The sequence below is a fragment of the Oryza brachyantha genome, chromosome 1, assembly GCF_000231095.2.
Source record: "Oryza brachyantha chromosome 1, ObraRS2, whole genome shotgun sequence".
In the NCBI taxonomy this organism is placed as follows: domain Eukaryota; kingdom Viridiplantae; phylum Streptophyta; class Magnoliopsida; order Poales; family Poaceae; genus Oryza; species Oryza brachyantha.
In genome coordinates this window covers 32,226,644-32,247,646 of record NC_023163.2, presented here as the reverse complement: position 1 = coordinate 32,247,646, position 21,003 = coordinate 32,226,644, and the positions used below count along the sequence as shown (strand labels likewise).

Genomic DNA, 21,003 nt, shown 5'->3' with positions numbered 1-21,003 from the left:
GGACCATGATTCCTTCAAATTTCAACTGCTATAAACAGCGTATAGTTTGTGATCTTGAAAATTAAGCGGAAATCAGGATCGAGTAGTCTTATATCCGAAACGGGCCTAAATGAGTTTTGGACTTGCGACCTTGGACACATCTGCGCAGCAAGAAAGCTGGGCCAGAAACATTTGGGCCCAGATTCCTTATTGGGCTGCGCTATAGAATTTGTTAGCCAGCTTGGGCCGGAAGTTGGAATTCCTCTCTGAATATTGGGCTCATATATGAAACAGATGATTCACAGGGGGCATACTGCAAATATGTTAGTATATTATTTGCACGAAAGAGAAAAGAAAAAAAAAACTCTGAAAACAAAGGAAGCCAATTTGCGTCGGAAAATTTACGGCTCGTGCCACCCGAAGCACGACGAACCCTAGCCTCCCCACCAAATCCTCTCCTCCTTCTCCCTCGCCGGCGAGCTTCCGCGGCGACCCCGCCTCGACGAGGCACCCCCCAGGCACGGGCGAGCTGAACCCATCGTCTTCCGAGTGGTACGCATCCTTTGCCCCCATCACCTTTCTCCCGCTGAATTGCAGTCACGACGTGGTAGAGGAAGAGGGCAAGGGGGGCAGGCACACAGCCAACGAATAGCAGCCGCTCTGTGGCAGCCTCCGCTGTGTGGAATTCGATTTTGATGCCGCGGCTCAGCACTGATCCCACCGGCGCCCGATTTCGTGGCCTTCCCGACGGACGACGTCACCAGCTCTTTTCGTAGATTTGTCACTCGTGTAGAGAGGGGAAACGCAAGGAGGAAGAACGCGCAGACCGTAGGAGCTCCACCCGATTCGTGAGGCCCTGAGGGAGTTGGGTTCGTGTTTCCTTGGCAGGGTGGGCTCATATTGGTTTCTGATTATACTCAACTCCGAGTGTGATTGTTAACACTCATCTATCGGGACGCCGATGTTCCTTACACATTTTCTTCTTGTCCATCCCAGTTGACAATCAGATTTAGTACTGTGCAAAATCCTTGAACTAAACATGCCCCAGAAAACTAGCTTCTTATCTTTGCGGAAAATGCGCTGTTTAGCATAATTACATTGGATTAATTATGGTTTACACACGCATTTTATGTATGGTAATGTTCCCTTTGATATGGGAGGTAGATTTATTTTGCTTTCACTATTTAGCATGGATAGAACAATTTTATTCATTGAGATATGGTATTTAAATGCTTTATTCGTCATTGGTTACATCCTGGATAGTAAAGCAACACTAGTTATATGGATACAAATGTGAAATTAATTCTTTTACCAAATCACATAAATTATCATCTCCCAGGTTGCTCACGTGACATCACTACGTCAGAGTGCAAGAAACTTTGTGGCTATCTCTTCGTATACTTGTAAGGCCATATCTTGGTGATTCTTGGGAACCTTCAGAAAGACCAATAGAGAGTTTTCCTTTGTCCAAAAAGGCTTGAGACTTGAGAGCTGAAGAGTTCTGTTCTGGAGCCACTGCTATAATGGCCACAAAACTTGTGGTAAGTGAATAACCTTTCTAGTTTAGAATTCTGTAAACAAATTCGTCCTTTGATAGTCTGATCATTGATGAATAATGATTATGTGAGCTTTGTTTACTTAGGTTCTTGGAATCCCATGGGATGTGGATACTGAAGGATTAAGAGAGTACATGGGCAAGTTTGGACCTCTAGATGATTGCGTCGTCATGAAGGTTTGTTGCAATTTCATATTCAGAATAAAACATTACATTCCATATTATCTGGGTATATAGGAGTTTTAGGATATATGTTTGTTCTCTTTTAAGTTATGTGGAAAACGAGAACCTCATATGTTGTTTTGTTGGTAATTCATTCGCGTCAATGTGTTTGCTTTAAAATTGATATGGATATGTGTTTTTTCATTTCAATATCTGATTTCAGATTAATACCCCCCCCCCCCTTTTTTTTTGGGGGGGGGGGGGGGTTTCCGATAAAAAAACCCTACTTTTGTTATCTATTTAAAGAAAAAAAATATGGTGAACAACTTCTTTAGTGTTGTATTCATCAATTTATTGCCTGGTTTGGTCATTTGTATACTGATTCCCATACTGACTTACGGCCATCTTTCTTCCATGCTGAAAATTATAGGAGCGTTCATCTGGTCGATCTCGTGGGTTTGGCTACGTAACATTCTCATTAGCGGATGATGCCAAGGTAATAAAAGAACTCTGATTGAGTGACTTGATGTTACATTGTGTGGCTAGTTTTGTACCTGTCCAAAACTTTTATTAGAAGTCTATATGTCAACTGCAATTTGGTTTCAGCTTGAAATTTTAAGATCAGAATTTTTAAGAGGTGCTTAATAATGGTGGCAATAAAATTGTTTAGTAACATCTTCTAGTTGTATTTGATATCATTGCAATTTGTTCTGAAGTATTCTGCAATATTTTTTTTCAGAATGTTCTAGAGTGTGAGCATGTTCTTGGAAATCGAACTCTAGAAGTGAAGATAGCCACTCCGAAGGTAAATAAGTTACAAACATATATTATATATGCTATGACTAGCATCAAGCTGTACTTGACGATGGTGTATATTGCCATTGAATAGGAAGAAATGAAATCACATGGATCAAAAAAGGCCACTAGGATATTTGTTGCTCGAATTCCACAATCCGTGGATGAGTCAATGTTTCGTAGGTAAGCTGTAAGCTGTAGTATCGATCCTTCTGTGCAGTTCTCAGTTTACTTATCAACCGAATAGCCGAGATTGTTCAAAGATTCTAAACTAGAACATTTTATTGATAGGCATTTTGAAGCCTTTGGAGAAATCACTGATCTTTACATGCCGAAGGTTAGCAAATTTGGAGTTATTTTTGAATTGCAAGAAATAACTGTGAAGCACATGTTATCATTAGCCACATACAATTTATGTGTTCATCCATATATGACATAGAACTGTTTTTTTATGATATCATAATTAACTGCCAATAGAAGTAGAGATACTCTCTCTATATAGTTAATTAGATTTGCTTCTAATAAGAACAAATGTCTAAACCAATCCTAACTCCTGGATTCTCTGGATGGCCTTACATATGAGTCATGCTTTACAAGACACTGGACTAATGTGCAGATTGAATTTAAGTTAGCACATGCAAAGCATTTTAAATAGGATTTTACTTGTTTGTTCATAGTGTAATGGATGTTTTGCTACAAGTATTTGCTTTGATGCTACAAAAGATTGTCGCATTCTATGGTAATGAATGTAACTAGAGTGCTAAAATATGATAAGATTTTACTGAAATTAGCCTTCCACCCTCTTATTTCATGTGTAGGAACATGGTTCGAAGGGTCATCGTGGAATTGGGTTCATCACTTTTCAGACTGCAGGTACATTTGCAGATATCCATCTCCATTCATTTAAGCATAAAGTTTACTCTGCTGCCAGGGATTTACAATGTTAACATTAATGAATCTTCATCTATATAAAAAATGGCATCTTCTCCTGAATCATTTACTTATGTTCTTTAGGCATAACTGTTTTTCCCCAAGTTTGATATGTAAGCTTGATATGCATTTTTGCAGTTACCTTTTTCTAATGCAATTGCAATGTTACAGAATCTGTGGACAACATCATGCAAGAGTCACATGAGCTGGATGGCACAACAGTAGTTGTTGACCGTGCAACTCCAAAGGTACCTTTCGTCCAAAACAATTGTAATTGGTGGATGCATCCAATAGATCAATACTATATTCTCTTTGAATAGGCTCTGTGTCATGCACGTCTTGAATTTACTGAAATCCATTTGAACCAGGATGAAGATGCCAGATATCCTCCGAGTAGGACATCTCAGGGTGGTTATGGTGCATATAATGCATACATTTCAGCTGCTACCAGATATGCAGCGTTGGGTGCACCTACACTGTATGATCATCCAGGGTCAGCTTACGGAAGTAAGTCTTCTACAGTTCTGCTAGATTTGACACAAAGCAATTTTGTTAACTGTTTTCTGTTTGACTTACATTGACCAGGAGGAGGATACTATGGATCCTCCCAAGGAATGGGCAACAAAAAAATATTTGTTGGCAGGCTTCCACAAGAGGCAAACACAGAGGACTTAAGGCATTACTTTGGCAAATTTGGCCGAATTGTAGATGCATATATCCCAAAGGTTGTCATTGTACTAGATCTCTTTGACTTATTGTTTGTCACTTTATTATATGTATATCATCTAACTTTTGTAATTATGCTAAAGGACCCTAAAAGAAGTGGACATCGAGGTTTTGGCTTTGTCACCTTTGCTGATGAGGGTGTGGCAGATAGGGTAGCTCGCAGAAGCCATGAAATTCTGGGACATGAGGTAAGGCTGGGGTCTCTCCCCCTGCATCCAAAGCAAAAGTGACAGTTAACATTTATCTTTTCTTTGGGAAAAAGAGAAAAAAATACACTTAATCATATCGGTCCAATACTTCAGGTTGCAATAGACACGGCAGCACCACTTGAGGGTGACTCTGGTGGTGGTTACATGGAACCGATGGATCTTTATGGGGCTTATGGTCCAATGCGAACTTATGGCAGGTTCTGCGGTGGTCTAGATTATGATGTAAGTGACAAATTTGTTATTATGCGCATGATACCTAGTATGCTTATATTTAAATTGACTTGCCACAAGTATGCTTGTGAAAGCAGAGCTATAGGCTTTAACATTGGTTCTTTGTGGTTTTCACCAATTGTTTCTTGAATCTCATGAAACATCATCTGACAAACACCTGTGATGTTCCAGTATGGTTATGGTTCCAGCGGAAGTAGCAGATCAAGGACAGATTGGCGATACCGGCCTTACTGAGCCTACTTTGTGCCATTGTTAAATTATGTTTTTAGTTTACCTCTAGGCGAATTGTGGAAAGGGAGAAAAGAAAAACTTACAGAATGCTAAGTTGTACTATGCTATCGTACGCGGAACATGTGAAATCTGTATTCCAGTTTATACTGTAAATTTTTTCTTTGCCATTAGAACGCATTCAAGCAATTCCTGTGCAGGAATGCGCATGGATGCCAAGCGATCGAGTCAGCGGTGTAGTTATCAGTATTGTGGTAGTTCCATATGTAATAACAATCTTTTTCTACACATGTCAACTGTGTTTCTGCCTGTTGAGCCCCATGCCATGCCTGGTCCTGCTTCTGGTTTGAATCCGTGTACCGGCATACAATTTGCTATAGCGCATTCTGGTGGCCACCGTCTCCGTGTTCTTCCCGCTGCCTGTGGAGCAAACCTTGAAGCTACAACTCCAGTGGCCATCGGCTTCGTGTCTTGTGCTAGAAGCTTTATCGACTATACCTATCACACATTTATACAGAGGGCGACTATTTACAAATAAAAAATAATTTAAAAATAAAATTTTTATATACATATTTTTAGCGATAGAAGTGTTAAAAAATATTAAAAATTTAAATTTTAGCTTTATAAGTAAATGTGGAGAGATGAGAGTGATTGTACTGCCATTTTTTTCTTTTTTTTGCCCTGAGAATGGCATCATCTTCCTTTCTGCTCCCTCCGTCCCAAATCATAAGCGATTTTGATTTTTGTTTATAATGTTTAACTACTCGTCTTATTAAAAAAATTGAAAGTATTATTTATTTTGTTTATTATTAAAAGTAATTTAAGTATTACTTATAAATTTTTATATTTGTATTAAATTTTTGAATAAGATGAATGGTTAAAAATTATAAGCGAATAGTTAGAATCTTATATATTACGAGAGGGTAGTATAGTATAGAAATGCTAACATGCAAGACCCCCAATAAAATGGCGATGGCAATCAATCAATCATGCAAGACATCACCGAGTCAAAAATGACGAACAGCACGAGACTGGCTCCCTTGGACTCACTGTGCACCAAAAGACTTTCTTCGTATAGGAAGCTAGCAGTACAAATACTGAGCAGCGCCATCGATCATAAACTATTAAAACCGCAGAGATATTAGCTGAGACCCGACGGCCATGTCTCGCTCCGTCGTGGTCGCCATGGACGCCGCCGCCGACGCAGACCAAGCCCGGCTGCACCAGCTCGGCTACAGGCAGGAGCTCAAGCGCGGCCTCTCGTATGTCCTTCATTACTTTCCGTCTTTTTGTTCTTTTGTTCATACACCTCATTTCAATCCGTTCTAGTGTTTTAGATCAACGGCTAAATTATACAGTATATAAGAGTGGATAGCTGAGTAGATGACCGCGAGATTAAAAAAAAATCATAACTCGTCTCTAGTTGAATTGCAATCAAAACAAAAGGAATTGTCAGTCTCTTAAACAAGATATTCTAAAACTCGGGTAATTTGAGTAATTAGGATTTAACTAGTAAGGAATATTTGAGATTTTCCTATAAACATAAGTTTTAATTGGAAGTCAATCGATTTGAATTTGAACAGAAAAAGAAATTGGAAAATCAAAGTAAAATGATTCAAATCCAATTTTTTTGTGGGTGCCAATTTTTGACATGAATAACAATAACAATTTGTTAGCCTGGTTTCCAACTTCGCCTTCTCCTTCTCCATCATCTCCGTGCTGACGGGCGTCACGACGACGTACGGCACGGGGCTGCGCTACGGCGGGCCGGTGTCCATGACGCTGGGGTGGCTGGTGGTGTCCGCCTTCAACGGCTGCGTCGCGCTGTCCATGGCGGAGATCTGCTCCGCCTACCCGACCTCCGGTGGCCTCTACTACTGGAGCGCCAAGTTGGCCGGAAAGGAATGGGCGCCACTGGCTTCCTGGGTCACCGGCTGGTGTGTACCTTAATTTAAAACCTCTAATCATTCCCTTGTTTTAAAATTGAATTTTTGTAATCTTCGGTATGTTTGTACGATTTTGTAGGTTGGTACTTTGGTCAGCACTTTGTTGCGTACGTTTAGTATAAAAAAAAGAGCTTCCCGATTACATTTTCAGAGCGGCTAAGTTTTTAGTGTTTCTTTTGTTTTACAGGTTCAATATCGTGGGACAGGTACGATCCAGTTTTGAGTATGTTTGAAGTGCAGAAATTTACTTCATCGAGCTTGTTTGAAGTGCAGAAATTTCTGACACTCAAATCGATTGTTAAATTGCTCCAGTGGGCTTGCACGACGAGCGTGGATTTTTCCTTGGCGCAGCTTCTGCAGGTGATCGTCTTGCTCGCCACCGGAGGTGCCAACGGCGGCGGCTACATGGCCTCCAAGTACGTCGTGCTCGCCATCTACTGTGCCATCCTCATCTCGCATGGCCTCATCAATAGCCTCCCCATACAATGGCTCTCCTGGTTTGGCCATCTTGGAGTTTTCTGGAACGTTGCAGGTGCACACGACTCGATGTCGTCCCGGCCATTCTTCAGATAATCATCACAGCGTTGAGATAATCATCTGACAATGATTCAATCCTCGCTCTGTTTATATGTTTGAACAAACAATTCCAGGTGTATTTGCGCTGACGATCTTGATTCCAGCCGTTGCCAAGGAGAGGGCGAGCCCTGAGTTCATCTTTACCCATTTCAACACAGAAAACGGCATGGGCATCCACGAGAAGGTCTACATTCTAGCTGTGGGGTTGCTGATGAGCCAGTACTCTGTAATCGGCTACGATACTTCTGCACACATGGTAATCTGAATCTCTCAGACTGGATGAAACAGGGACGATCGTTTGGTTTATTTAGGAAAAAAACTAAACGATATGTTTGTAAATGATAAATAATTTATAAATAAAACTTTTATATACGTGTCATTATAAATTTAAGATTAAAAAAATAAATTTTTATTTATAAACATAAGCAATTAAGTATAAACGAAAAGATAACGTTGTATTCCTTTTCACTGCACACAACAGACCGATTAATCTTTCCTTTGCATACAAATCTTCAGATAGAGGAGACGAAGAACGCAGATTGGAGTGGCCCGATGGGGATCATCACGTCCGTGGCCCTGTCCACCATGTTCGGGTGGATCTACCTAGTTGCTCTGACATCAGTCATGGCGGACATACCTTACCTCCTGAGCTCAGACAACGACGCCGGCGGGTACGCCGTTGCGCAGGCGCTGTACACCAGCTTCCACCAGAGGTACGGCACCGGCGTCGGAGCTCTCGCCTGCTTGGGAGTCATCGCCGTCGCCATCTTCCTCTGCGGCTCCGCGTCCGTCACCAGCAACTCCAGGATGGGGTACGCCTTCTCGAGGGACGGCGCGATGCCGCTGTCGCGCGTGTGGCACCGAGTGAACAGGCACGAGGTGCCTCTCAACGTCGTCTGGCTCTCCGTCGCCATGGCCTTCGTCATGGCTCTCACGGTGAGCGAGCGAGCTCGAACGCATTGCTGCTGCAGTAAAATTCTCTTGCTGCTCTGACGATTCGGTTGTGTTTCTTGGCAGTCGCTGGGGAGTCAGGTGGCGTTCCAGGCGATGGTGTCGGTGACCACGCTGGGGCTGTACATCGCGTACGCGCTGCCCGTCTTCTTCCGCGTGACGACGGCGCGGAGGTCGTTCGTGCCGGGGCGTTCCACCTCGGGCGGTACGGGCTCGCCGTCGGCTGGGTCGCCGTGCTCTGGGTCGCCACCGTCACGGTGCTCTTCTCGCTACCGGTGGCGTACCCGGTGGCCAAGGAGACGTTCAACTACACGCCGGTGGCCGTCGGCGGCGTGCTGCTGCTCAGCCTCGCCGCGTGGGTGCTCCATGCTCGCTTCTGGTTCCAAGGGCCCATCACTAACATTGACGCCTAGAACGTACACCTTGGAGGCTTGGACGTGTACAATTGAACATACACTGGTACTGGATCGGTTTTTTATATTTCACATTGATGATTTTAAATACACTTGATCACACATCTTATTTAACAAATTTACATAATTATTATTTATATTGTTATATATGATTAGTTTTATCATCAAGTACACGTTAAGCATGCCTTATATTTTTTAAGTGTGGAAAAAAATAAATAAGACAAATGGTCAGAATGACATCAAATATAAAAAATAGATGAAGTAATCTTTTATATTTAACATTGTTAATTTTTAGACATATGTTTGATTATTTATCTTGTTCGATTTTTTCATTGAGATAGTATATTGTTTTACATTTTTCTATTTTACACGAAAATACTGGGCAAATTTTCATATCAAGAGTCTCATCAGTGGCGGAGGAACCTTCGGCTACACCGCCGGTGGCCGTCGGCTTCGTGCTGCTTCTCAGCGTCGACGAGTAGGATTCGTCCTTGAGCCACATACTCCACTTTGTATGTGTTCGTCTTGGGCTTATCGACCATCACTGTCCGATGTTTATTGATTCCCAAGGATGGCCGATTGAATCTTCTTTCTTTAACGCTGAAATGCTTACCGGCAGAGATGCAACTATGGAAGATACTTTTGACTCGTGATTACATTATAAGTTAAAATTCAAATTTTGATACTTAATTTTAACATAGATTTTAGGGTTTTTATCGTATTCTATTTTACATCATTTGCTTTTAGAATAATAAAAGCACATATGTGAAAATTTTACCAACAAATTATTTTTTTATTTGTTAATATGTCATTCACTTATCTCTACCATTTTAAATGTTTCTAGTGGTGATGGGCAGTGTCAATGAATCTTCTGCCAATTGTTTTCTATATTTTTTAATAAATTAACCTCTGTTTTTTTGGATATTATGTAGTATTTTAAATTTGGTTCAAACAAGTGATATTAGCATAGTTGATAAAATAAGTATATGGATATTTTATAATATTTTCGTAGCAAAGGATGAGTATTTTGCTAGTATTTATTATAGCGAAATGACAAGGCTACAGAAAACAACTCGGATTCATCGTTTGCTTAGTATCTTATCAGCCGTAACTCAGATTTAAAATTTAATTTTACAGTTGAATTTGATTGGTTTTTTCACCATAATCTATTTCTCAAGGTTGTTGTTTTTTACCCTGGCCAATGTAGGTGTAGGGATTTTAAATTAGTTTGGTTGCCTCATTAATTTTTTAGCTATAAATTACCCGTCGCACAAACTGCTCAAACAGTCAAATCCTGGAGATTTGAGGATTTACTACTCCAAGCCTGGAGATCTGAGTATTTAATATTCCACTGGTGGTTGGAATACTTTTCTAATTCTAATTATTGACTTTTCATTTGCATACTTATTAAGTTTTTAAGTAGTGTGTTTCTACCGAAAAAATTGGAAAACTTTTTCAAAACAACCAACTTCATAGAAGTTGTTTTATTTGTTATACTCTCAAATAGTTATGAAAAAACAAATATTTTATTGGTCTATCAATTTCCACAATCTCAAACAGGATCTATGAGGTGAAAAAATTCCTCAAACTTTCCACGAAAGGTGCCAATCAATCATGCAAGGCATCACTCAGTCAAAAATATCGAATAGTAAGGCCTTGATTAGTTCCAAAAAATTTCTCCAAAAACATCACATTAAATTTTTGAACATTTAAATGGAGCATTAAACATATAAAAAATAAAAAAACTAATTGAACAGTTATAGGAGAAATCTTGATACGAATCTTTTAAGCCTAATTACTCCATGATTAGCCATAAGTGCTACAGTAACAACATGTGCTAATGATGACTTAATTAGGTTCAAAAAATTCGTCTCACGGTTTCCAGCCGAGCTGTGAAATTCATTTTTTCATTCATGTCCGAAAACTTCTTCTGACATTCGATCAAACGTTTAATACGATCCTTCCTCCAAAAAATTTTACCATAAACACCCAAAAATTTTTACCATAAACATCGAAAGCGAACACAAAGGGACGCTGGAGCGGTCATGATTTCCACTTCCTCCCCCCCCCCCCCCCTTTTCCCCTTTTTTTTTTGGGTAAGAACACTTCCTCCCTTGACTCGCTGTACACCAAACACTTTTTCAAGGAAGCTTACTTACGTAATACGGTGTGTCGCTAGCATATATAGAGTACTAATCGGACAATAGTTACAGTCTTACAGTCCTAATTACAGAGCGCGCAGCCAGCAAGCTAGTGACCGACGGCGCTCCGGCCATGTCTCGCTCCGTCGTGGTCGCCATGGACGCCGCCACCGACGCAGACCAAGCTCGGCTGCACCAGCTGGGCTACAGGCAGGAGCTCAAGCGTGGCCTCTCGTACGTGCTTCTGCTATCGTTTTCTTCATGGCTTCATGCACTTCATTGCGATGAACCATCTGTGTTTCTTTCTTTTCACCGTATCTTGTGAGTGTTAATTTGACATGAATAACAATAATTTGCTAGCCTCGTTTCCAACTTCGCCTTCTCCTTCTCCATCATCTCCGTGATGACGGGAGTCACGACGACGTACAACACGGGGCTGCGCTACGGCGGGCCGGTGTCCATGACGCTGGGGTGGCTGGTGGTGTCCGCGTTCAATGGCTGCATCGCCCTGTCCATGGCGGAGATCTGCTCGGCCTACCCGACCTCCGGTGGCCTCTACTACTGGAGTGCCAAGCTGGCTGGCAAGGAATGGGCTCCCTTGGCTTCATGGGTCACTGGCTGGTGCGCTACTCTCAACCGTTTTGTACTTTAACTCGGTGGGTTTGTTTGGGTTTTTCATCGTCATATTTACTTAAAAAAATAATTTATAACAAAACATATATGCGTACGTACATATGTTCTTATTGATATAAGCCAAATGTTAAAAATAAACTACGATAAAAATACCCTCAAAATCAACGTAAGAACTCCAGATTTAAGTATAAGCATGAGTAAAATAATAGGTTGCTTGTCTATTAATGGCATGAGCTATACTCTAATTTTATCTTATAAGTGTATGATTTTCGTTGCATGTAATTTAAACCTAATTTTATCTTATAAGTATATGGTTTTGGTTGCATATAATTTAACCCATACATATTTGACCATCTGAGTAGTATGTCTATGTGGGTTGTATGTTTCTATGTGTCTTTTTGATGGACGGACTGTGCATGCTAACCTAGCATGATAACTATGGAGTGCTACGTTTGGTACTTATATATACTATCAACTCATCCTAAAATATAACCATTTCTAGAGCTGGACATAGGGATTAAGAATTTAGATAAGAATGATTAGAGAAAGGTTGTAGGAAAAATTTAATAGAGAATAACTTTGATTGGTTGAAATAATGAGATATGTGTATAATAGATTTTCTTCATAATAGTGCTTCCATACAATTAATGATGTGGCCCAAAACAAATCAAAAAGGTCCACTCGAGATTATTGTCCCATAGGCTCAACTCAAATACAACACAATTAATAAAAAACAATAAAAATATCGCAGTTGTCAGATCCGTTTGAGTAGTAGGGCTCCCTTCTTTATAGGTGCTACGATGCAAATTATTGAGTAAAGTACATGGCCGGTATTTAAATTTGTGGCACGGTACTATTTAGGTTTATAAACTTGAAAAATACACATTTATATCCATGAACTTGTTTTAATGTACCATAGAGGTCCATAAATTTGTTTTAAATATATCATCCAGGTCCATGAATTCGTTTTAATGTATCATTCAGGTCCATGATTTTAGACATTAAAACGAGTTCTTGGACCTAAACGTGCACTTTCTAAGTTTATGGACATAAGTGGTATTGCGTCATAAGTTTAAGAACCAGCTATATACTTTACTCAAAATTATTCATGGGTTTTTATGAACTGCTAAATGGTGTACTTTTTAAAAAAATTCTATACAAACGTTTATCATCTCATATTTTTAAAGTAGATTTATAACTTTGTCATAATTAATTCCATCATTTATAATATTAAATAGCTATAATAAATAAATATTTTTTATCGTTCAACCATAAAAGAACACAACATATATTAGGGTTTATAGCTCATAGTGCATATCATCATTCGAACAAAAACGAGGATGGCCCACTAACTCTATTTGTATTTTGGAAAAAGTCCATGCAACACCCCAAACTAGCTGATTGGATCACTTAACCCCTTCAACTATTTATTGCTGACTTTTACCAGTAAACTATTGAGAATAATTCACTTCATTACTTCACATCATTTCTCTTTGCTACTATTGTTAATACAAGTTGTATTTTAAGCTAAACTTTTTTTATCCATGGACGACTGTTAAAGTTTAAAAAATATTTCCAATTTTTCGTGACTATTTGCTTGAACTTTAAAATATTGATGTTTAAATCAATTTAAGGTACTTCTAACCTATGTAAATAGTTCTAAAAAATCTAAAAGATTGGAAAGACGTAAGATGTAATACACAAATCATCATAACAACATTTTAGTGAAAACTATTGCTAATATATATAGAGAGAAAAAATAGAAGTACCGTTAACTGTTTTCAATAATTCAGGGTGCAAAATGAGCATAAAAAAAGTAGTATAGTGGACTAAGTGCTCCAATAAAATAGTTTAGAGGAGTAAAATTGTTTCTTTTCTCTTTTAAAAAATTGGATTTTCTTATCTTTATGTCTTATGTTTTACAGGTTCAATATTGTGGGACAAGTATGTACATTCCAACTCCACAGGTTCCATGGATGTAGTTTACTGTATAACTTACAAGCCATAATATTGAAAAATGGATTATAAAATAAATCAAGTGATGTTCCTTTCTTTTCACAAAATACATAGATCTCTTTGGACTAATTGTTGTTCAAATTTTATAAAATCTCAATAATATACGCTACCTTAAAAGAAGCAAGCGATGGGGTCGGCGGTGAATTCACTAATACCCCATCATCAACTCTCCAATAATTTTAAAGTAAAAAAGTAAATGTTTTTTTTCAATCTAACGTTGTTTTCGTAAAGTGCAGAAATTTCTGACACTCCAATCGCTCGTTAAATGCTCTAGTGGGCTTGCACAACGAGCGTGGATTTTTCCTTGGCACAGCTTCTGCAGGTGATCGTCTTGCTCGCCACCGGAGGTGCCAACGGCGGCGGCTACATGGCCTCCAAGTACGTCGTGCTCGCCATCTACTGTGCCATCCTCATCTCGCATGGGCTCATCAATAGCCTCCCCATACAATGGCTCTCCTGGTTTGGCCGTCTCGGAGCTTTCTGGAACGTTGCAGGTGTAGCTCATCACAGACTCGGGATAGATGCCTTCAGTGTATTCAGAGATTCATCTTCTGATCATGACTCGACCATTTCTCTGATCTGTTCATCTCTTTGGACGAAACAATTAATTCCAGGTGTATTTGCGTTGACAATCTTGATTCCATCGGTTGCCAAGGAAAGGGCGAGCCCTGAGTTCATCTTTACCCATTTCAACACAGAGAACGGCATGGGCATCCACGACAAGGCCTACATTCTGGCAGTGGGGTTGCTGATGAGCCAGTACTCTCTTGTGGGGTATGATACATCTGCACACATGGTAAATCTTGTGGCCGGATAATCCTTGATTCCTCTTTGCATTAGTTGGAAATATATAATCGATCGACTAATCTTTTTGTTTGTGTTTAAATCTCTCTTCAGGTCGAGGAGACAAAGAACGCAGATTGGAATGGCCCGATTGGGATCATCACGTCGGTTGCGCTGTCCACCATGTTCGGGTGGATCTACCTTGTTGCCCTAGCATCAGTCATGGTGGACATACCTTACCTCCTGAGCCCAGACAACGACGCCGGCGGGTACGCCGTTGCGCAGGCGCTGTACACCAGCTTCCACCGGAGGTACGGCACCGGCGTCGGAGCTCTCGCCTGCCTGGGAGTCATCGCCGCCGCCATCTTCCTCTGCGGCTCCGCGTGCGTCACCAGCAACTCGAGGATGGCGTACGCCTTCTCGAGGGACGGCGCCATGCCGCTGTCGCGCGTGTGGCACCGCGTGAACGGGCGCGAGGTGCCTCTCAACGTCGTCTGGCTCTCCGTCTCCGTGGCGTTCGCCATGGCTCTCACGGTGAGCAAGCTGCGCGCTTCTCATGCTTGTGTGCTGCTCTGACGATTTGGCTGTGCTTCTTGGCAGTCGCTGGGGAGTCAGGTGGCGTTCCAGGCGATGGTGTCGATCGCCACGCTGGGGCTGTGCATCTCCTGCGCGCTGCCGGTCTTCTTCCGCGTGACGACGGCGCGGAGGTCGTTCGTGCCGGGGCCGTTCCACCTCGGGCGGTACGGGCTCGCCGTCGGCTGGGCCGCCGTGCTCTGGGTGGCCACCGTCACGGTGCTCTTCGCTGCCGGTGGCGTACCCGGTGGCCAAGGAGACGTTCAACTACACGCCGGTGGCCGTCGGCGGCGTGCTGCTGCTCAGCCTCGCCGCGTGGGCGCTCCATGCCCGCTTCTGGTTCAGAGGGCCCGTCACCAACGTTGACACGTAAAACGTGCCTTCGATTTGTAATTTTGAACGTACTCTGAATTTGTAAAATTTGAACGAATATGCGACGGACGAATAATGGTAGAGTAGATTGGAGAAAAGTACTGTGCCACGGACCAATAACGGTGGGCCGTGTTGGGGCGATATAGGACTAAATGAGCCCAACCGTGTGAGAGGTCGACAAGGGCCGAATTGGTTAGTAACCCAAATATGGTTCGAGTTATATAGACTTTTAAGCAGTTTTTCCCCCTTGATTCCACCATTGATTTGGGCCTCTGTTTGGGACACCGTGAAATGGATCGCTAGCGTTCCTGTCGTGAAATGGACCTCTTTAATGTCGCAGTGGGCCGCTACCGCGAGCGTGGACTTCGCGTTGGCCCAGTTGGTCCAGGTGATCGTGTTGCTCGCCACCGGAGGAGCCCACGGCGGCGGCTACATGGCCTCCAAGTACGTCGTGCTCGCCGTCGACGGCGCCATGCTCATCACGCACGGCGCCATCAACAGACAACAGCCTCCCGATCCAGTGCCTCTCTTGGTTCGGCCAGTTCGGAGCTTTCTGGAATGCTGCAGGTAATGGAATATTTCGACGTTTCGATCGGCGATATCTCTCTTGCGATCGATGGATAGATTAAGGTTTTGTATGAACACTACTGTGTTGTTCATCTTCATCTCACTCATGTCGCAGGTCTGTTTGTGCTGGTGGCTCTGATCCCGTGTGTCACCATGGAAAGAGCTAGCATCGAGTACATTTTTACCCATTTCAACACAGAAAACGGCATGGGGATACGTGACCAGGCTTACATTCTTCTCATTGGGCTGTTGATGAGTCAGTACTCGATGGCCGGCTACGACACATCTGCTCATATGGTAATGTGCCATTTTGCTTCTTAATTGACAGTTCATGTCTTCAGTGTAAATGCTGACAGTAATTAACCTTGTGCGTGCAGACTGAAGAGACAAAGAATGCAGACTGGAATGGCCCGATTGGGATCGTAACCTCGGTAGCTCTGTCGACCGTGTTCGGGTGGATCTACATGGTTTCACTCTCGTCGACGGCGACAGACATACCCTACCTGTTGAGCCCCGACAACGACGCCGGCGGCAACGCGGTTGCTCAAGCTCTCTACGCCGCCTTCCACCGGAGATACGGCACCGGGCTGGGAGGAATCCTCTTCCTGGGAATCGTCGCAGTCGCCGTCTTCCTCTGCGGCGTCGCCTGCGTCACCAGCAACTCGAGGTCACCATTAACATGCATCGATCAGCTGATTTGCAAATGTGTCGTCCACGAATTACTACCTTACTAGTTCGTGCATGCTGGTCACAAACGCCGTGTGGCTCTCTGCGGTGGTGGCGTTCATCATGGCTCTTACGGTGAGTTCATCTCTATATCGCACCGCTGATTAATTACTTTTCGTGTTTGATTCGCTGCTCAGACTAATTAATCTCAGCTTAATTAATTGGCACTGTGCTTTGTCTGACAGTCGCTGGGAAGCCAGGTGGCCTTCCAAGCAATGGTGCCCATCGCGACCATAGGACTCTGCATCTCCTACGCGCCGCCCATCTTCTTCCGCGTGACGACGGCTCGGAGGTCGTTCGTGCCGGCGCCGTTCCGCCTCGGGAGGTACGGGATCGCCGTCGGCTGGGCGGCGGTGCTCTGTGTGGCCACCGTCACCGTGCTGTTCTCGCTGCCGGTGGCGTACCCGGTGGCGGAGGAGACGTTCAACTACACGCCGGCGGCCGTCGGCGCGTGGGCGCTCCGTGCCCGCTTCTGGTTTCGAGGGCCCATCACCAACACCGACGACGGCCCATAACGGTATGGGCCGAGGTGACCATTTGCGAATGTGTGGTCAAACTTTTAAATCTTGGACCATTAATAACTTTTTTTAAAATAGTTTATAAACACCACGACAATATGTATAGATAAGTTATAAATAGTATTTTAATAAGAGTTACATTCATTTGTTTTTCTATATTAATAAAAATCACATTTAAGAATAATTTGAGAATAATGTGTCATTGCCCAAAACAATACTACCTCCGTCCCGAAATAATATTATTTTTCAGTTTTTTGATACAATGTTTTGACTCTTCGTTTTATTTGAAATTTTTTACGATTAATATTTTTATTTTTACTAGATGATAAAATATAAATAGTACTTTATATGTGACTAATTTTTTAAAGTTTTTTAATAAAATTTTTAAATAAGACGAATGATCAAACGTTAGATATAGAAAAACGAAAAGTGAAGTTATTATGAAACAGAGTTAGTAAGAATTATCAAACGGAAGAGAGCAAGTAATATAGACCTTAATGACAGAGGTAGGGAGAGACACACCTCATGCAAGAGTAACCTCTACACAAACTTTAAGAATTATGATAGAAAGATAAAGTTGATTGGTAGATGGACTATTGGGAGTTGAGCACTATAAGCAACGTATCGTATACGTTGGATTTAAATTTATGAATAAATAACATGGATAAAATTATTGGTTAGCATCACATCTATCATATAATTGCTCTTAGCGACACACAAAATAAGACAAATGATTTGCATGTGATTAATTAAATATTAATTATTATAGATTCAAATGTAGAATTTTTATTTTCTAAAATAACTTGTATAGAGAAAGTTTTTATGAAAAACGCACCTGTTATACTGACGAAAAAGGGGGAAGTAGCCTCATTCACACGATTCGACCAAAGCCTTAATTTGGTTCATATTAACTTGTTCTTGGATGAAAATTCAACGGAGTATAAAAGATCGGCTGATTTTGATAGAAACGACAGGCCTGAGTAAAAATAGCAAGTGTGCAACGATTTAACAATCAAAAGTCCTAATTAACGTCAAGAGTAATACAGTATCTCATCATCTCTTAGTCAACGATGGCGAGCGATACTACAGAAAATCGTGACTTAACCAAATCAATCAGTCACCAATTTTATAAACAAAAATTTCCAACCATTTCGTTGACTATGAATCGTACACGACAGATACTTGGACTTTTCTTTTTTGGTAAGTCGACTAGTACAGTGAGCATGTAATCAAACTATTCCTGAAGATAGTGAGCAATCGATGTGATAGCTAAGCTAGCTAGACTCCCAAGCTACTGGAGCTAAAGAACTGGTTCATGGCGGCCATGTCTCGCTCCGTTCAACTGGCGACAACCGCCGGCGATCAGGCCGCCGCCGATCCGGACAGTCTCCGGCTTCACCAGCTCGGCTACAAGCAGGAGCTCAAGCGTGGCCTCTCGTATGTAAACACCAACATTGATCCATTCAATTTGTTCAGACTTTAGCAATGCATGCACCTGCAATTTGTTTCAATCTTGGCACAGATTAGACATCTTGATCGATCGATAAACTGCGTGTGTCCAGGACGCTGTCGAATTTTGCCTTCTCGTTCGCCAACATCTCCGTGCTGACGGGCGTCACGGCGACCTACAACACGGGGCTGCGATACGGCGGGCCGGTGTCCATGTCGCTGGGGTGGCTGCTGGTGGCGCTGTTCAACGGCTGCGTCGCCCTCTCCATGGCCGAGATCTGCTCCGCCTACCCTACCTCCGGTGGCCTCTACTACTGGAGCGCGAAGCTCGCCGGCAAGGAATGGGCTTCCCTGGCTTCCTGGGTCACTGGCTGGTATGCGACACATGCATGAGTCTGCACAAATTGTTCTCTTGATATCCTTGACAGAAAATGATCTTCTGAGATGGTGCCTGCTTGAAGATCATGTTCATTGAGATTCTGAATATGTATAGCTGTGGATTAATTATGCGTGTATGCTTGTTCAACTTTGCTAATCTGAATTTGGTCTTATCTTGCGTGTTCTTCAGGTTCAATATTGTTGGACAGGTATACACTAACTACCGTTGTAATTATGCCAACTTGGACATCGTACATTGTTCTTGGCTGCAACCTGTAATTTTATCGTTCACCTGCTTTTGTGGCAGTGGGCAGCTATCGCCAGCGTAGACTTCTCCCTGGCGCAGCTGCTGCAAGTGATCATCCTGCTTAGCACGGGAGGAGCCAGTGGCGGCGGTTACATGGCTTCCAAGTATGTCGTGTTGGTGATTTGCGCCGTTATGCTGATCCTGCATGGCATCATCAACAGCCTCCCTATCCAGTGGCTATCTTTCTTTGGCCAGATCGGTGCCATCTGGAATGCTGCTGGTACACTCTCTGCATATGGATTATGATTCTTGGCATCTGGAGTCTGAATTCTTATTCTGAACCCTGAATTTATCTGTCTGAATTCTGAACCATCAACAACGATAGGTGTGTTTGTGCTTGTGATCCTGATCCCATCAGTAGCAAAGGACAGGCCAAGTGTTGAGTTCGTGTTCACCCATCTCAACACGGACAACGGCATGGGGATCCATGACAAGGCTTACATCTTTGCAGTGGGATTACTGATGAGCCAGTTCTCTGTACTCGGCTACGACACATCTGCACACATGGTAAATGGATCCTGTACTCCTCTCAGGCTGCAGAGATCTGAATGAGCATCGACAGTCAGGACTCAGACGACAGTGTCACAGTGGATGAGCTGAGCTGATGATCCGTTCGTACATGCGTGCAGGTTGAGGAGACAAAGAACGCAGATCGGAGCGGGCCAGTTGGGATCATCACGTCGGTTGTTTGCGCGACGGTGTTTGGATGGATCTACCTGTTGGCTCTGACGTCCGCGGTGACGGACATCCCGTACCTTCTCAGCCCCGACAACGACGCCGGCGGCTACGCCATCGCACAAGCGCTGTACACCGCCTTCCACCGGAGATACGGCAGCGGGGCTGGTGGCATCGCCTGCCTGGGAGCCGTCGCCGTCGCCGTCTTCCTCTGCGGCATCGCGTGCGTCACGAGCAACTCAAGGTGACACTCGATCACATGTCGATCTGTTGATTGATTTCTCCAAGTGCTGTGCTACATTTTGCGTGCTGGGTTCTGTAGGATGGCGTACGCGTTCTCCAGGGACGGCGCGATGCCGCTGTCGCGCGTATGGCACCGGGTGAACAAGCACGACGTGCCTCTCAACGTCGTATGGCTCGGCGTCGCCGTGGCGTTCGCGTTGGCTCTCACGGTGAGTTGCGAGCAAGCAAAGCATCGATCGGTCGCCATGCTCCGGTGATCCAGCCGCCCGCGCGCGAGCAAACACGACGACGCCTTCGCTGATCTTTTTTCCTTGTCGATCGGCAGTCGCTGGGGAGCCAGGTGGCGTTCCAGGCGATGGGGTCGATCGCGACGGTGGGGATGTACATCGCGTACGCGCTGCCGGTGTTCTTCCGCGTGACGACGGCTCGGCGATCGTTCGTGCCGGGGCCGTTCCACCTCGGCAAGTATGGCGTCGCCGTCGGCTGGGTCGGTGTCGTCTGGGTGGCCACCGTCACGGTGCTCTTCTCGCTGCCGGTGGCGTACCCGGTGGCCAACAAGGAGACGTTCAACTACACGCCTGTGGCCGTCGGCGGCGTGCTGCTGCTCAGCGTCGGCGCGTGGGTGCTCCGTGCCCGCTTCTGGTTCAAAGGGCCCATCACCAACACCAGTGACGGCCCAGTTTGAAAGCGCTTGTATGTATGGGCTGCTGCTCATGTGTTATGGGCTATGCCGTCATTTAATTTGATTCAAATGCCCATGTCCTTGGTGAAAAAATTGAAATTTCAACGGTCAAAGATTCACCTGATTTTGTTGGAAAAGGCACATACGTGGATACAAAATTGTACTCCTCTGTCCAAAAAAAAAAAATCAATTCTCCGGTTTCTGTGTCCAACATTTGACCATTCGTCTTATTTAAAAAA

General features: G+C 43.3%; 2 protein-coding genes and 3 pseudogenes across 2 annotated transcripts; all 5 read left to right on the top strand.

Annotated features, from left to right (window-relative positions):
• Positions 1 to 358: 358 nt before the first annotated feature.
• LOC102706894 (RNA-binding protein Musashi homolog 2-like) lies at positions 359 to 5,103 on the top strand. The gene is made up of 14 exons (XM_006645259.2): positions 359 to 531; positions 1,319 to 1,520; positions 1,622 to 1,711; positions 2,127 to 2,192; positions 2,436 to 2,501; positions 2,586 to 2,674; positions 2,783 to 2,828; positions 3,310 to 3,364; positions 3,593 to 3,669; positions 3,790 to 3,928; positions 4,007 to 4,146; positions 4,231 to 4,335; positions 4,450 to 4,578; positions 4,759 to 5,103. Exons 2-14 carry the CDS (start codon positions 1,503 to 1,505, stop codon positions 4,819 to 4,821), a joined length of 1,083 nt encoding a protein of 360 aa, XP_006645322.1. The 5' UTR covers positions 359 to 531; positions 1,319 to 1,502; the 3' UTR covers positions 4,822 to 5,103.
• Positions 5,104 to 5,964: 861 nt separating this feature from the next.
• On the top strand, positions 5,965 to 8,743 carry LOC102706612 (annotated as a pseudogene).
• Positions 8,744 to 10,975: 2,232 nt separating this feature from the next.
• On the top strand, positions 10,976 to 15,220 carry LOC102706337 (annotated as a pseudogene).
• A 151-nt stretch (positions 15,221 to 15,371) lies between these two features.
• On the top strand, positions 15,372 to 17,027 carry LOC102705313 (annotated as a pseudogene).
• A 1,327-nt stretch (positions 17,028 to 18,354) lies between these two features.
• On the top strand, positions 18,355 to 20,912 carry LOC102706055 (amino-acid permease BAT1 homolog). The gene is made up of 8 exons (XM_040523656.1): positions 18,355 to 18,467; positions 18,593 to 18,853; positions 19,048 to 19,066; positions 19,165 to 19,384; positions 19,490 to 19,671; positions 19,794 to 20,083; positions 20,162 to 20,291; positions 20,408 to 20,912. The coding sequence occupies exons 1-8, from the start codon at positions 18,355 to 18,357 to the stop codon at positions 20,765 to 20,767; spliced, it is 1,575 nt and encodes a 524-aa protein (XP_040379590.1). The 3' UTR covers positions 20,768 to 20,912.
• Positions 20,913 to 21,003: the final 91 nt, after the last annotated feature.

Excerpts from the sequence above, each read along its gene's own strand:
- LOC102706894 (XM_006645259.2), top strand. Across the intron at positions 2,502-2,585 it reads TGAAGATAGCCACTCCGAAG|GAAGAAATGAAATCACATGG; the intron begins GTAAATAAGTTA and ends GCCATTGAATAG. Across the intron at positions 4,336-4,449 it reads ATGAAATTCTGGGACATGAG|GTTGCAATAGACACGGCAGC; the intron begins GTAAGGCTGGGG and ends CCAATACTTCAG.
- LOC102706055 (XM_040523656.1), top strand. The coding sequence starts at position 18,355 with ATGTCTCGCTCCGTTCAACTGGCGACAACCGCCGGCGATCAGGCCGCC. Across the intron at positions 19,385-19,489 it reads TGCCATCTGGAATGCTGCTG|GTGTGTTTGTGCTTGTGATC; the intron begins GTACACTCTCTG and ends CAACAACGATAG. Across the intron at positions 20,084-20,161 it reads TGCGTCACGAGCAACTCAAG|GATGGCGTACGCGTTCTCCA; the intron begins GTGACACTCGAT and ends TGGGTTCTGTAG.